This window comes from Hibiscus syriacus, unplaced genomic scaffold (assembly GCF_006381635.1).
Source record: "Hibiscus syriacus cultivar Baekdansim isolate YM2019G1 unplaced genomic scaffold, ASM638163v2 tig00111432_pilon, whole genome shotgun sequence".
In the NCBI taxonomy this organism is placed as follows: domain Eukaryota; kingdom Viridiplantae; phylum Streptophyta; class Magnoliopsida; order Malvales; family Malvaceae; genus Hibiscus; species Hibiscus syriacus.
Window position 1 is genome coordinate 89,810 of NW_024063091.1, and position 15,743 is coordinate 105,552.

Here is a 15,743-nt window from a genome sequence, read left to right on the forward strand (position 1 = left end):
TTCGACTGCAGCAACAAACAGACAAACTTCGCTTTAGAAGCGCCTTCTGAAATGCAGCAACAATTACGCTTCGATTTCAAAAACTCGTCCGTTCTATCTATTTTCAGAGGATATTTAGCTATGGCCCTTATATTTTCATCGGATATGTTATTTATATTTAATCGATACAACTACCAAAGTGTCGATACTTTTATGTCAGGTGTCGATACTTTCGAAAGGATAATTACCTATTTTTTTAAAGTATCGATAATTTATTACACGTACTTACGAAAGTATCGACACTTTCAATATATCCGGTAACGCTTTACCAGTTTTATCATTTTGATACCGGTTTTATCATATTTTTACATGTTATGTCGTTGTGGATCGATACATTTTTATAAAGTATCGACACTTTATAGGCGCTAAAACTGTTTCTCTTTTAAATTCACAAAGTGTCGATACTTATATTAAAGTATCAACACTTTAAATATATCTGGTAGCGCTTTACCGGTTTTACCATTTGGATATCAGTTTTGTCATATTTTTACCTGTTATATCGTCGTGGATCGATACATTTTTATAAAGTATCGACACTTTATAGGCCTTAAAACTGCTTCTCTTTTAAATTCACAAAGTGTCGATCCTTATATTAAAGTATCGACACGTTCAATATATCTGGTAGGGCTTTACCGGTATTGTCTTTTCGTGACCGGTTTTAACATATTTTTACCTGTTATATTGATATGTATCGATACATTTTTAATTTGGATCGACACAAACTGACAAGTTAAGTTTGCCGGTTGCCAAATTTTTTAATATTTCTTCATGACTTAGACCTACTACATTATTATTACTCAACATTTCTGGTAACGCTAAACCGAATTTATTAAATATCTTTTAATGTATCTGGTAATACCATATATTAACCGTATATTAACCCGTCTTTCCTGAGACATTCCCAGAATTCTGAGGAGAGTAATCCACATTTATTGTTTCATCCTCCTTATCTTCCAATCTCAATTCTGCCATATTCGATTGGTTTGATGAGCCCATAGAACTAAAAAGTACGGAAAAAGTGTGCTAAAAGACACAGAAATGTGTTACTCGAGTAGAGAAAAACGTGTCAAAAATAGAAAAATTGTCAATGGTGAAAAGAATCATAAAGAAGTTCCTACTATAAATATGTATATTTTAAATTATATGATTTGAATGTAATGTAAAAAAATTATGAATTGTGATATATTTTTTATATCATTAATAGATATAAAGAGTATATATAGTATGACCAAGTGATTTCAATGATTAAAGAACATTTTATTATTTTTTGTGTTCTCAAATTTAAGCATTACGTATGTATGTCTAATTGCATCTTATCTTCCTCATAATGATATTTGAAAGAGTTTTTTAATGTCACAAAGGTTTTATTTTTTGTTATTTTTACAGGAATTTTCTTAATTCTAATTTCTCTTAGAAATTTTATAAAAAAATGATATTTTTCGAAAAATTATGCGGTTATAACTTTAAAAGATCAATAATTAAAAAACTCAACTTTTTTAAATTCTTTTGGAATTTTATTAATTTTAAAATTTTTAGAATATTTAATATATTATAATTGTTAAAAAAATATAAACTTAGATAAAATTATGAATTTCTATATTATTTGGAATTATTTTTTAAAAATTAAAAATACCATAATAATATTTTAACTATAATTAAATGGCAAATTCATAACTTTTCATAATCAGATAATTAAAACAAGATGTCTTTAACAGTTATATGACAAACAATGTACGGAGGAAACAAAAAATTAATAGATGAAGTTGAAAGGACCGGTAAAGCTGGGGTTCGAGTTTCAGTACAAATTAATAATTAAATTTATTTTTAACAGAAAAATAATTATTCATATTATTAACATTCAAAATTACTTGATAAAATCGATTTTATAGTGTGTTAATTATGATGTTTAACCAGAAAAAATTATAATTTTCAAAAGCGAATATTAAAAATCTGAGCCCACTCTCAGTTTAGGTTGACAATGTTGAGTGGTCCAAACTTATTTAGGCCATGAACTGATTATCCTTTGCCGGTTTGGTAACCCAACATGAAGATAAATTATAGGGTAAAATTGAATCAGTCAGACGGACTAAAAAATTGGCTCATTAGGTCATCTTTAAAATTAATTTAGCATCTATGGTAAATATTACATTATAGGATAAACTCATCAAGCCCACACGATGGGTCTGTTTAAAAAATATTTTTTAATTCAAACTTGTTACGTTGACATGACAAGTTTAAAAAAAATATAATCTTTTATTAGAATTTGTCACGTCGGGGGTTCGAATCCTAGCGATTGCGAATAGAGAAAACTATGATGAGACATTAGATTTCTTAAGTAATGTCAGGGGTTTGAATCCTAACGTTTGTTAATGGAACAAATTGAGTTGGGAGGACATTTTATTAGAATTTATCATGACTACGTGACGAGTTCTAAATCATTGTAACAAATGTTGTAAATCTCAAATTAATTTTTTATATGGCCTAATGGGTCAATTATTTTCCCGCATGGCTTAATGGCCAATTGTGCCTAAATTATAATATTTTCCTTCACATTTCTTTTTTTTAATCTTTATATACAATACCTATAAAATTCAATCGATACAAATAGGGATAAATCGAGCGGCCGCCTTTAAAATTTTTAAATTTTTATATAGTTTAATTAATTTTTCATATTTTTATTGATTATTTGTTTTTATTCCTTCAAAATTTTATAAATTTATCTATGTTTTATTAATCTAAGGTGGTTATAAGTGGTGGTATGTTTATAAAAATCAAATATTTAAACATGCTCAACCTTGTGTCTTTGAATATGTTGCAACTGTGTCAACCTATCAGTGGATGAGGAATTATTATCTGAATTCAAATTAATAAATAATTCACATATTGGGAAACAACAAAGAATCATTTTGTTTCTAATCACAAGGCTTGGAAGTAAAGTAAAATATGTTAAAGCAGTGGTATACCTTTTTCTTAATTGATTTGGGATGATTATATGATAATGTTTGTTTGAAAGACCTTCAATCATTTGATAATTAAAGTTCAAACATCACTATAAATATCATGCTCAAATCCAAAACCTATAATCATTGAAGTCGCTTATTACATACTATTTGATCTAATCTTTTGAACAGAACGAAAGAAAAGGGTACAGGGCAGATTCGTTACTGTAATGAAAATGATATGCTGCAATCTACGCAGAGAACAATCTGCTTTCTTTTTGTCTATAATGAGAATATTCCACTTCATCTTTTAAAAAAAGAAACTAAAATTAATGTACGGTATTTACAGGGAAGAATTGTAATTTTCTTGCTCCCCAAAATTGTAAAAATGGTATCCTATGGACAGTTAAACTTGAAACCTATGAAGCCGTTCGAGGCGAACCGGGATCGTAGCGTCGAATCGAGCACTTTGCGGGTTCTCGGCGTAAGCGACGTAGTATGCCGAAACACTCGCTTGTTGCCAGGCTAATGCTATCCGACACTGCCACACCAAAATCAATGTGATTTGTTATAAGTTTTCATTGCTGTTAAAATGATTCAAACTATGTCATTGCGAGGTTTAATCTTTTACCATGAAGTAGCCTATCAAGAATGCATAGATGGAAACTTCTGTAGCATAGCTCTTGTGGATTATGAGCTCCCATGTTCCTCCGATAATGCCGCATATCGAACCCACCGTGACCCCGGAGAGAAAACAGAACACACCGGTGAGGTCGGAATCGATCAGTGTTATCAGTTCTGCTCTTTTGAACATTTCCCATGTGTCGGCCGATGCCTGTATGAAACCTTTGTTATATACCCCTACATGAACAAAGCCCCAACGATTCCCATATGTTATCAGAGTTGAGGCAAATCCCGAGTAACAATCAGCACATGAGAACAGAAACTCGTCATTGCCCCCTGCAATCAAGTTCACGGCTCGGGCCGAACCACGGATTGTTCCGATAACCGGAACAAAGGCCGAGCCTATGCATACACTTCCGACTAAATGCTTGACCGTGTCGCGGAAAGCCGACCGAGTGTCGGTATCGACTCCACAAGCGAAAGTCATGTATCTGACTCGTGAGATTGTGACATACAGCATGTTCTTTACCACTTGCATAGTCCATGTGAAGCTGAACAGGATGAGTACAATGAACACGATGTCTAAGCCGGTCCCGGTGGCGGTTGCTCCTCCGATTCCGGCAACCGAGAACGAGGAGTAGGCTAAACAGGTTACGATGGATACAACGACAAACGCAGTGGTTTTATCAGGTGGAACCGATGTGGAAACTGCAAGGATCTTGGACGCATAGTCGAATCTGGAATTCACCCAACAAGCATAGAGGGATTGGATCACGCTCGAAACAATCGCAATCGTACCGGCGGCTAAACTCAACGGAGAACCGATCAATATATGGAGCACGCCGAGTGCACACGTTAGCAAGGGAGTCAACCAGAAGGCAGATTTAATGGCGTTTGATGGGTGGTGGAAGGCGATTGATTGCCATACAAAGGAAACAATCCAGGCCGAAGCTATCGAAACAAGAAGTGGAGGGTACCAATGCTTCGGGTAGAAACGATCGGTATCGCCGGCGGCGTAGATGAGGCCACGGATCGTTAAGGCGATTATCAAGACGGAGAGTAAGAAGAATTGGATGTAGAAGATGATCTGAAAGAGCTTCCTGAGGAACTGTCCACCAACTGTTGGCTCTATCTTGATGCTCGGTTCCTGTACCTGTCAGCCACTTGAAAACAAAGTTAAAAAAAAAGCAAGATTTAAACATCAAGGTAAACAAGAAGAAGAAGGAGGAGGAGGAGGAGGAGGGAAAGGGGGTTTAAAGAAACCTTGACAATGGCTGTCGATTGAATTCTTTGTTCTTGAGTCTGCTTACTGGTGTTCTGCAGATTGGAGTCCCTCGCTCTCTCCATTTTGTGATGATTAATTTGCTTGGAAAAATGGAGAAAGAAAATGATTTTGATGAGTTTTAAATTGATGGTATTCGTCAATTACTTAACTAACAGCCACGATTGTGCATGAAGCCGATGAACTTCAACTACTCTTTCTCAACTTTGAAGAAGTTGAATAAATGTATATTTTTATTGTTATTTGTTCAGGTAATATAATCAATAATTATGGTTCACGCATTTTGATGAGTTGACCAACCCCCTTTCCTCCCTTTTTCTTCTTTTACAATCTAGAGGCTTTAAGCCCGATCCGTATTAAACTTCCTCACCTAATTTACTAATATTATACTAAACTACTTATTTGGTCACTCACATATTACTTACTCTCTGTTTTGGTCACTTAGCTAATATTTTTTTTAATTCATGCATAATATTATATTTTGGTTCTAATTTGGCATTGAAAACATAATGATGATGTTGATATGTCAGTATAAAGTAATATCACATCAGTATTAAAAAATAAAAGATGCCATGTCAATGTTACCTTTAATTTTTTAAAGTGATAAAAACGTAACGTTAGTTATGATTTTTCAAAAATAAAACAAAATAATACGCGGTTGAGCAAATAGATAGTCTACCTTAGCTATTATTATTCTGTAAAGGAATAAATTCTAGGATGGTACTTGAACTAGACCAAACCTTTTAATATAGTACATGTATTTTGAGCCTACCGATTTTAATACCTAGGGTTTCATTTGTTTTATTAAAGTGATATGACAACCATTTAACAATAAAAACTCAAAGTAGTATATATTTTAATGCAGTCATTGGTGCTCGAACCCGTGATATCTAGGAACAACAACAATTCATTTAACCATTGAGATAAGTTGGTTTGTGATTAGGGATGGGCATGGGTCGGGTTTTTGGTCCACCCGACCCGACCCGAGAGAAAGAGAGCCTCCACCCGAGACCCGACCCGACCCGAATATATGACATAGAAACCCGACCCGATGCGAAATAATAAAAAAATCATTTTTATTCAATAAAAATAGTGACTTAATTGAAAAAAATTATATATAGAGGGGTATTATTGTAATTATCCCTAAATATATAGGATAAAATTATATATTTTTTGGGTCGGGTCGGGTCGGATTTTTTTCACCCTAATTCCGAACCAGACCCGAATCCGATTTTGTTTTAAGAAAAATCCGAACCAATCGGGTCGGGTCGGGTTTAAATGCCCATCTCTATTTGTGATGCAAAGAATAATTCTTTTATTTTAACAAAAGAGGTTAAAAACCTTACCCCATATGACATCAAGTCAAATAAGAATAGAAGTAAATTATTTTTTTGTTATTTAATTAATTGAAGCCCTTATAGTTATAGTATGATAATTAAAAGTATGATAATTACATCGACACCAACCCCGTAGTTAAGTGGTTATTTGAGTAATTTTACCATATTGTTTTCGTTGTGGTTAGACTTAGATTGTTGGTAAGATATTGGAATATTGTAACAAGTTAAAAGATGCCGTCGTAGGTTGATTGACTACACTTTTCCAAGGGTTAGGTTATGGTCTCATTTAGTCTTAATTTAAAATTTTTTAAGGTTTAATTTATGATTTCATTTTTAAATTATATATTTTTTTGGTATAACCACCGATATCCTATCTATTGATCTACTAATCTGGATCGGATATTGCAGAGGCAAAGGTGACCCTTCCAACCCAGTTTACTCCATTCGCAATCATCATGATTTGAATCCCTGACCTTACTTAGACTTAACTTTATTATTTTATTTTAGTATTTAAATTATGATCTACATATTATTTTATTAAAAAGACTAATATAAAATGTGATAATATTGATTCAATTTAATATCTATTTTTAGGCCTGTAAACGAACCGAACGAACAAGAATAGGGGTATGTTCGTTCGTTTAACTTTAACCGAACAAATGAACGAACACAAACATAAACGAACTAAAAATTTCTTGTCCATGTTCGTTCGTTAAGGAATGTAGCTTGTTCGTATTCGTTTATGTTCGTTCATTTAAATGATAAACGAACATAAATGAACGAAAATAAACGAACGGATGTAAACAAACATAAACGAACACAATAGACAAACGTAAACGAATACAAATGAACGAACATAAACGAACACAATAAATGAACGTAAACGAAAATAAATGAAAAAATATATTTTTTTTTCCTAACAATTTTAGGATTATATTTTATTTTATTGTTTTGAGTTTTTTTATTTGTATTTAAAATTAATTGAATTTTAAATTATTTATGGGTGTCAGATTAAAATTTATCGGGCTTTAATATTTTAAATGGTTCTAGAGAGATTATGCTAAACATAAATGAACGTACATAAACGAACATAACGAACGAACATAAATGAACGAACATATTACCTAACGTTCATGAACGTAAATGAACGAACGAGCCATCTGTTCATGTTCGTTCATTTAATTAAAAGAACACAAAATATTGTTCATGTTCGTTCATTTAATACATAAACGAATTTTTCGTCGAATGGTTCACGAACGGTTCGCTAAACGTTCGTTTCGTTTACAAACCTATCTATTTTCTAGTTAGACACTCAAATTTAACATTAGTATTTAATTTTGAACATAAATTTTTAATCTAATTAAATATTTGAACTTAACTTTAAAATGCAATTTAGATCCATAAGGTAAAATTATTATTTATTAAATACCAAAACCGTTATATTTATATAATTTGTTATTAGATTTAAATAGAGGTATTTTTAATAATTAATTAAGGTTTAATGAACTATTTCTCCCTTAAACTATATTTGTTTTATCAAGTTACCTCTTAAAGGTTTTTCATAATCTTTTTGGTCCCTAAAATTTAGTTTTGTTACTCGAGTTATCTCATTTCCAATATTGTTTAAAAATATTCGCTAGTAAAATTACATCATGTGGTACTTTTGAACATATCAATGCAACTGGTTTTAATAAAAAAGGTAAACAACATGTCAGGTCTCTTAAGTTTTACTTTTATCCAATGTAGTTTTTAAATTATTTTGTATATTTAATTTTGAAATAAATAAATAAAATTATAAATATTGGTAAAATTAAACAATAAAAATATTAATTTATCATGTTTTGAAGTGACTTATAATAAAATAAAGTAATTTTCTTTTTCTCATGTTCGGAAAATATTTAAATTTAAATTCTTATTTTTAAGTATAACAATCGATAGTTAATCTATTGATCGAATAATTCGGATTGAACATTATATAAACTTATTATAGAACTGATCTCTCAAACTAATTTAGTTCATTGGCATCATTAAAATTCAAACTGTAATACAAAGACCTATAGAAAATGTCATATGCGTGTTCTAATAGAGACAAATATAATTTAGGGTTAATTAGTTTTGTCCACTTTTCTTTATTGATTTCAAAAAAATAATATACGATAATTTTTTGTTTTTATTTAGTTAAGATATGATAGGAGTAAGTGATTGATTAAGGTTTAGAAAAAGGTTTGAGCTTGCTAAAAACTTGATATGACAGGAGGCAATTGCACATGTCCAGTAGCGCGTATTGTTTGGGAAGCAATTAAGATCTTTTGTCATCAATCATCATTTTATTGCAACTTTTGAGAATCTGAATCTCTCCAGCTTTAACTTTTGGTCCCAACAATTTCCTTCTCAAAGCAAACATAAACAGTTGAATGAAGAAAAATGTGGGATGTCTTTATTCTAATCGATACATTCCGGACTTACTTTGCTTAACAAGGAGAGGAGTCTATTAGGAAGAGAAGTACTTTTAGGGGGTGTTTGGTTCAAGGATTGTGGGATTCTACTCATTAAACTTTCAATTTATTCTTATTTTAGTCACTCAGGATGTTAAATCATAGATAGAAGAATAACATGCTAGTCATGTGTACAAATATGGATTTTTTTTTATTGAAATGAAATTCATGTGTCATCCGCATAATTTTCTGTTTTTTCACTTTTTTCTTTTTTCTCCAAATATAAAATTTTTATAGTTTCATCATATGTCACGTTTACAATGCAATTAGTGGAGGAACTTGGTGATAGAGTTTATTAAAAAAAATTAGATGTCTAACTTAAATTTTTCAAAAAATTGAACATTTCAGTTTGCATTCTTTTTCTGAAAAAATGGTGTTTAACGAAAAATTTTGAATTTTTGATAGGCTTAATGAGAATTTTTAAAATTTATAGAAGGGAACATTCAAAAAAATTTAAAGATTAATTTGAATTTCTAAAATTTTTGTGGGAAAAACTAAAAATTTTGAAAATTTTAAGGGTCTAAATTATAATTTTTCAAAAAAAAATTTGGGGGTGAGGTGGGGTTTGGCTCCCACATATTTGTTGTTTCGCCCCTAGCTGCAATTATCATTCTTTAACGTCTTCTCCGACCACTCAAGATACAAATGAACTCTCCTCATTGTCTCATGTCACTATCAATTTAGATTTTCTCAAAATCACTTTAAAACTCATGAAACTCAAACCTAAACTCAAAACTCATGAAAATCTAAACAACTTTAATCTATAATATTCACCAGTCAATCAACGTGGAATTAAAATAGACAACTCACTTCTCCTTCTCCTCCATCTCCCTACTATTAAGATATAGAAGATGTTTCATCACTGAAAAATCGAAAGGAATATGACATTAGAGGATTTTCACAAAAAATGAAGAAAGTTTAGGGACCATTTCATAATTTTTAAAATAAACATGTCTATTCATAACACCGTTGCGTATTTAATGACAAAGTTATCAAATAAAAACAAATTGAAAGTTTAACTAGTAAAATTGAAAATTCTTAAACTTTATTGACAAAAATAAGAGGGAGAAGAAAATTAAATGATCTTTAAAATTATCACATTTTATCACTATTTTATAACTTTTTGATAAATTTAATAATTATTTTATAATTTAATGATAGTGTAATTTATGTTTTTTTTGGTTTACTTTTAGGGTAAATTACATTAGATACCATTGAACTTTTGTCCATTGTCATATTTATACCACTAAACTTTTAATCTTTCTAATTATAGTATTGACCTTTAGTTTTTCATTCAATTATGTTAGTCCACCATTAAGTTGGTAATGGGATGATGGCATGACAAATAGTTGCAGATATAGTCTACCACACCAAAACAATGTCATTTTAGGCACTAAACTTTAGAGGTGTATCAATTTTGTCATTGAACTTTTAAACAATTTAGTATTTTGGCATTACACTTTTCGGACATCAACAACGACCAATCATCGCCTGTCATTGGTCGTCTTTTGCTACAAGATGTACTAAACGTTCACATTTCACTTCTCTTTCTTCTTCTAGGATTGATTTTCCACTAAATCCACTCAAAATCGATGAAAATCCGTTTAATTATTCGATGTATTAATACATCAATCTATTTCAAAGTTTGTTTGATGAGGCTAATTTTGAGGTATGTTGACCTTCTCACCGTTTGGATTTTCGAACAAACATCTCAAATCCCGTAAATCCAACAAAACCTCTAAACATCTAAAAAAATAATAGATTTTTGTCTATTTTCAACGATTTTGAGTGGGTTTCATGAAAAATTAATCATAGAAGAAGAAAGAGGAGTGAAATGCTAACGCTTTGATATCGATTTTGCCGTGAAAGATGATCAATGATTGGTTGTCAATGATAGTTGGTAAGTGTAGCGCCAAAAAGTAATTTTTTAAAAGTTAGATGAAAAAACGATACAATCCTAAATTTTAGTATCTAAAACGATATCAGTTTAAACATCAAAATATTCGTACCAAAATAACGTTGTCTTGGTGTGGCAGGATATGTCAGCAACCATTAGTTATATCATTATCATATTATGGACTTAGCGACACAATAACATAATTGAATATAAAATTAAAATTCAATGTTATGCTTAATAAAATTAAAAAATTAATAATATAAATGAGTAACCGGACAACATTAAAGATATCTAATATAATTTATCCTTTCTTTTATTCTCCGTTGCAATGAGCATAGGCCTGTAAATGAACTGAACGTTCAGCGAACCGTTCATGAACCGTGCGGCGAGAAGTTCGTTTATGTGCGTTTATTTATTAAATGAACGAACATGAACAAGATTTTGTGTTCGTTTAATTAAATGAACGAACATGAACATAGGCCTCGTTCGTTCATTTACGTTCGTGAACGTTCTTTTATGTTCGTTTATGTTCGTTCGGTTATGTTCGTTTATGTTTGTTCGGTTATGTTCGTTTATGTTCATTCATTTATGTTTAACCCAATCTTCTTAAATCAATTTTGGTGACCAATTTGTAAGTATATTAAAAATATTAATTAATCTGATATTCTGATGACCAACTCCATAATTAACCCAATTTTATTTGGAGATTAAATCCAATATGTTAACCCGTGAGGCACCTCGCACCTATATTCATTTTCCCCCTTTTTTTCCCAAATCCTAGTGTTCACTGGAGAGTGGAGACGATCGCTGAAAGCTTCAAAACAAGTTATATTCTAGTGCAATATGAAGTTTTACAGGTCTGGTTTAATCTCTTTCTCTGTTTTATTTGGCTTAATAGTTGATATGTAAAGTTATTGCGGGTATCTCGCATTTAAAACTCAAGAAAACATCATACTTCTTTCTAGAAATAGATGGGAAGATAAAGGTAACAATCGAAAGTATATGAACATCAGTAAAGAGAAAAATATATGGAATTTTTCAGAAAACAAAACAAAGGTTTCTATGCAATTTCTGAAAAAGAGTGTAATAGCGGAAGTAATGGGTTTTTCAGGAAAAACTATTAATAAGTAGAAAATACAATTTGACAATGAACTTTTATTTTTATAGTTCTTGTGTGACCTTTAGTTGTGGAGTAGACTTTAAATACTTTAAAATTTTGAATGGTGATATAGCAATAATATCAGTTACGATATGTAGCAGCGAAGGGATTTCGGATCTATATTATTGCCTTGTAGTCTAATTTGTACCGTTCGAAATCTTCATGCTGTTAAATTTTCTACTCTGCCAACGGAAAGAACCATTATTAACAAACCTCACTAAAATCTGATATTGATGTCACAAAACTTTTAGCCGGTGAATTTATTAGAATAACGTAGTGGAACATGATTGTTCATATGTAATCATGAACCACTAAGGTAAATGTTATAGCGTTAAATTAAAGTAGTGTAAATCATTTAATATCTTTAAAAGATCGATCGAAATATTTGATATCTTCAAACATTTCATCACTGCTAATTAGCTCTTACGCTATTTATCACTGTAGATTTGGTTGATTTGCATTATCGACTATTTTTCATGAAAGAACAATGGAAAGTAAGGTCTCCAAAGTTTATGTTCGTTTATGTTCGTGTTCGTTTATGTTCGTTTATTTATTAAATGAACGAACATGAACAAGTTATATTCCTTAATAAATGAACATGAACAAAAAAAATTATTCGTTATGTTCGTGTTCGTTTATTTTTTAAATGAACGAACATGAACATGTCTCCGTTTATATGCGTTCGGTTTGTTTACGAGCCTCAATGAACAGGTGTTGACTGCTTCCAATGCCTTCATCACCACCTTATGATAAAATGGGAATTTCGATAAACAATAAAATTCCATAAATATCCACACTCAAACCCAATCATGCACAAAAACAATAGGCAAAACAGTAATTACATCTCCTACCCAGTAGGTTTTCTTATTATTGCAGGCGACAGATGGAGGACTTAACTTCAAAATAAAAGAACCCTTCATAGCTTCAAATCAACAAACTTAATCTTGGGTAAAATATACGTTTAGTATTTAAATTATTATTTTTATTCTATTTTAGTATTTAAACTTTACTTTTCTTTTAAATTCATACTTAATATTTAGTTTAAGTTTCAATTTGATATTCACAATAAAAAATTAATATAACTGCTGACATGATTTTTTCTTTAATGATAACATGATATTACTTTATGGTGATATGTTAGTATCACCATTAAAGTTTTAATGGTAAACTAACTATTAGGTATGATTTTGAAAAAAATAAAATCGGGACATCAAAATAGAATAAAAGTAATAATTTAAATACTAAACTTATAATTTACTTCTTAATCATTCCCAAATCTCCCACAAATCCTATCCCCTCCGTTGTTATAAACAACCATTCTTCTTTCTTCTTCCCAAACTATCTCAGTTTTTAGTTTCAGGAACCAAACAAGGGCATCAATGGTTTCATGGTGGCCTTCATTTTCACTTCAATTCTCTTGTCTGTTATGTACCTCCCAACCAAACTAGTCATCGCCATTACAAGGTTCAATCCCATGTCAACCTTAAACATCGTACAAACATCCAACAGGACATATCCTGTCACCTTCGCCTACTTAATCTCAGCATCCAAAGGGGACATAATCAAGCTAAAACGTACCCTACATGCTTTGTATCACCCTGGGAATAAGTATCTGATTCACCTGGATTACGATGCGCCTGCACCGGAGCACAAGGAGATTGCCGACTTCGTGTCGAATCACCCGGTTTTCACTTGATGGGTAATGTCCATATCGTCGGGAAACCAAACTTGGTCACTTATAGAGGTCCGACAATGCTTTCTGCAACTCTTCATGCTATGTCCATGCTTTTGAGATGCTTTTGGGATTGGTTCATTAATCTCAGTGCTTGTCATTATCCTTTAGTGACTCAAGATGGTATGGTGAGTGGACTCGTTTTGATTTCTTTTATATTTTTTCCCCCATGATTACGAGAGTTCTTATGAGTAATGAGCTTATTTGTTTTCTGGGCTTTATTTTTTGTTTAGATCTGATTCATGCCTTTTCTGGTTTGCCAAAAGATCTCAATTTCATTCAGCATACCAGTCAACTGGGGTGGAAACTGTAAGAAAATTTTGTTTCAATCTTGTTTTTGCCCTTTTTTAACAATCCAATTGGTTTACAGTAAATATGATTAAAATTTGCAGGAATAAGAGAGGGAAGCCTATAATAATAGATTCATGGCTTTTCTGGTTTGCCAAAAGATCTCCACTTTTTCCCTTTAAATTCTTCAAAAAGAAAATTGATTTATCTTCGCCATGTGAGCTCTTGCACCAAGTGAAGGGACATTACATCGAAAAGTACTATAGCTCATGCATTAGAATTTATTAGCAACTCAGAAGATTTTTGGGATTTCGTAAAACTGGGTCCCTGTGTTTTTTTTTTTGGAATATTTTGGTTCATTTATTTTAGTTTATTGGATTGTTTTAGGATCAATCCACAGCCCACAAAATGATTCTTTAGGGATATGGTTAAAATATAAATGCAGAAAGCTGAAGGTCCTAGTTTGTAAAATCAGGGTTGATCATGTTAGTCATGGCGGGTGAGTTGTTGCTTGTTGAGAAACTGATGTTTTAGTCTCCCACCAAACACGTTTCTAACCAGTGTTGCGTGCATTCCATCATAATACCCAACAATATTTATTGTAATATCTTTTAAATATTTTTTATCAAAAAAATATTAATAATATTTCTTTTTCTAAAAAAAAAAAACACATTCGGGTAAATGTGTTTTTGAAAAATGAGTCTTTTATCTTTGTGGCAGATCATTTAGGTTGTCTCTCTAACATTAACGTCAGTTAGGATTAAAATGAAAAATTATGACTAAAAAATGTAAAGAATTGTATGAATTTTATTCAAATAAAACCAACACACATAAACACATATTTGCATGAGCTAGACAACGACACAACAACACAACAACACAACAACACGTATATGTATGAAGTTTATCTTTAATAACTCAATAAGTGTATGTTTAAAAACTTATCTTTAATAATTTAATGAGTGTATGTTTAAAATATTATATTATAACACTTTAAAGAAATTATATATAAAATATATGATTTTTGAGTTGAATTGAATTGTCTACAACTAATATATTGATATGAGTCTAATCGAGTTTAGGGTTTCATGTCCATTTATTCAACAATATTGTCCTAGATCACACACATTATTTTTACAAAACCTAAGCTGAATGATTATCCATCATATCTCCATTAATTTTCTTCAAAATCCAACAGGCTCAGCATGGACAGTGATCTCAAGGTCATTCGCAGAGTGTTCCATTGTAGGCTGGGACAACCTGCCAAGAACACTACTTCTTTACCACACCAACTTCGTGTCTTCAACAGAAGGTTACTTTCAGACACTCATATGCAACTCCGCAGACTACAAAAACACGACAGTGAACCATGACCTTCATTACATCACATGGGACAACCCCCCAAAACAGCACCCGAGGCTGCTAGGCCTCAATGACTTCAGACGAATGGCGACGAGCAGCCGCCCGTTCGCCCAGAAATTCAAGCGGAACGATCCGGTTCTCGACAAGATGGACAGGGAGGAGGCACGGGAACTTCTCATATGGGGTGGTGTTTGGAAAATAGTGAGAAACAAAGAGGGTGCAATGGGTTACAGGGTGAGAATTATGGTGTTTTTGAAACCTGGAGCTGGGTCCAAGAGGTTAAAAGCTTGCTAACAAAAATTGTTTCTGCAAGGAGTTTCAGTAAGAGACAGATTAGACCATAGATTTATTCCATTTTTTCTCTACTTGAAATGAACCGATTGAAATAGAAATTTGTATGAAAATAATAAGGATGTTTTGTCAGAAAGAAGAAGAATGTTTGATGAAATGACTGAAAGAAGCAAAGAAATGTTGTAGAGAAGCTTTACTGCTGTTTAGAGACCTGTTAAATGATGTTTCTGGGCAGAATCCTACCAATGAGTTAGTTACATCCGCTCTCAATATTTCAAGATCTGCTTCTTCTTTTTTA

The 15,743-nt window shown here is 31.7% G+C and overlaps 1 protein-coding gene and 1 pseudogene across 1 annotated transcript; one reads left to right on the forward strand and one right to left on the reverse strand.

The window, feature by feature from the left end:
- Positions 1 to 3,320: 3,320 nt before the first annotated feature.
- Positions 3,321 to 5,049, reverse strand: LOC120163241 (protein PNS1-like). The gene is made up of 3 exons (XM_039173220.1): positions 4,866 to 5,049; positions 3,610 to 4,755; positions 3,321 to 3,519 (listed from the first exon to the last, which is right to left on the reverse strand). Exons 1-3 carry the CDS (start codon positions 4,947 to 4,949, stop codon positions 3,385 to 3,387), a joined length of 1,365 nt encoding a protein of 454 aa, XP_039029151.1. The 5' UTR covers positions 4,950 to 5,049; the 3' UTR covers positions 3,321 to 3,384.
- An 8,110-nt stretch (positions 5,050 to 13,159) lies between these two features.
- LOC120163243 lies at positions 13,160 to 15,498 on the forward strand (annotated as a pseudogene).
- Positions 15,499 to 15,743: the final 245 nt, after the last annotated feature.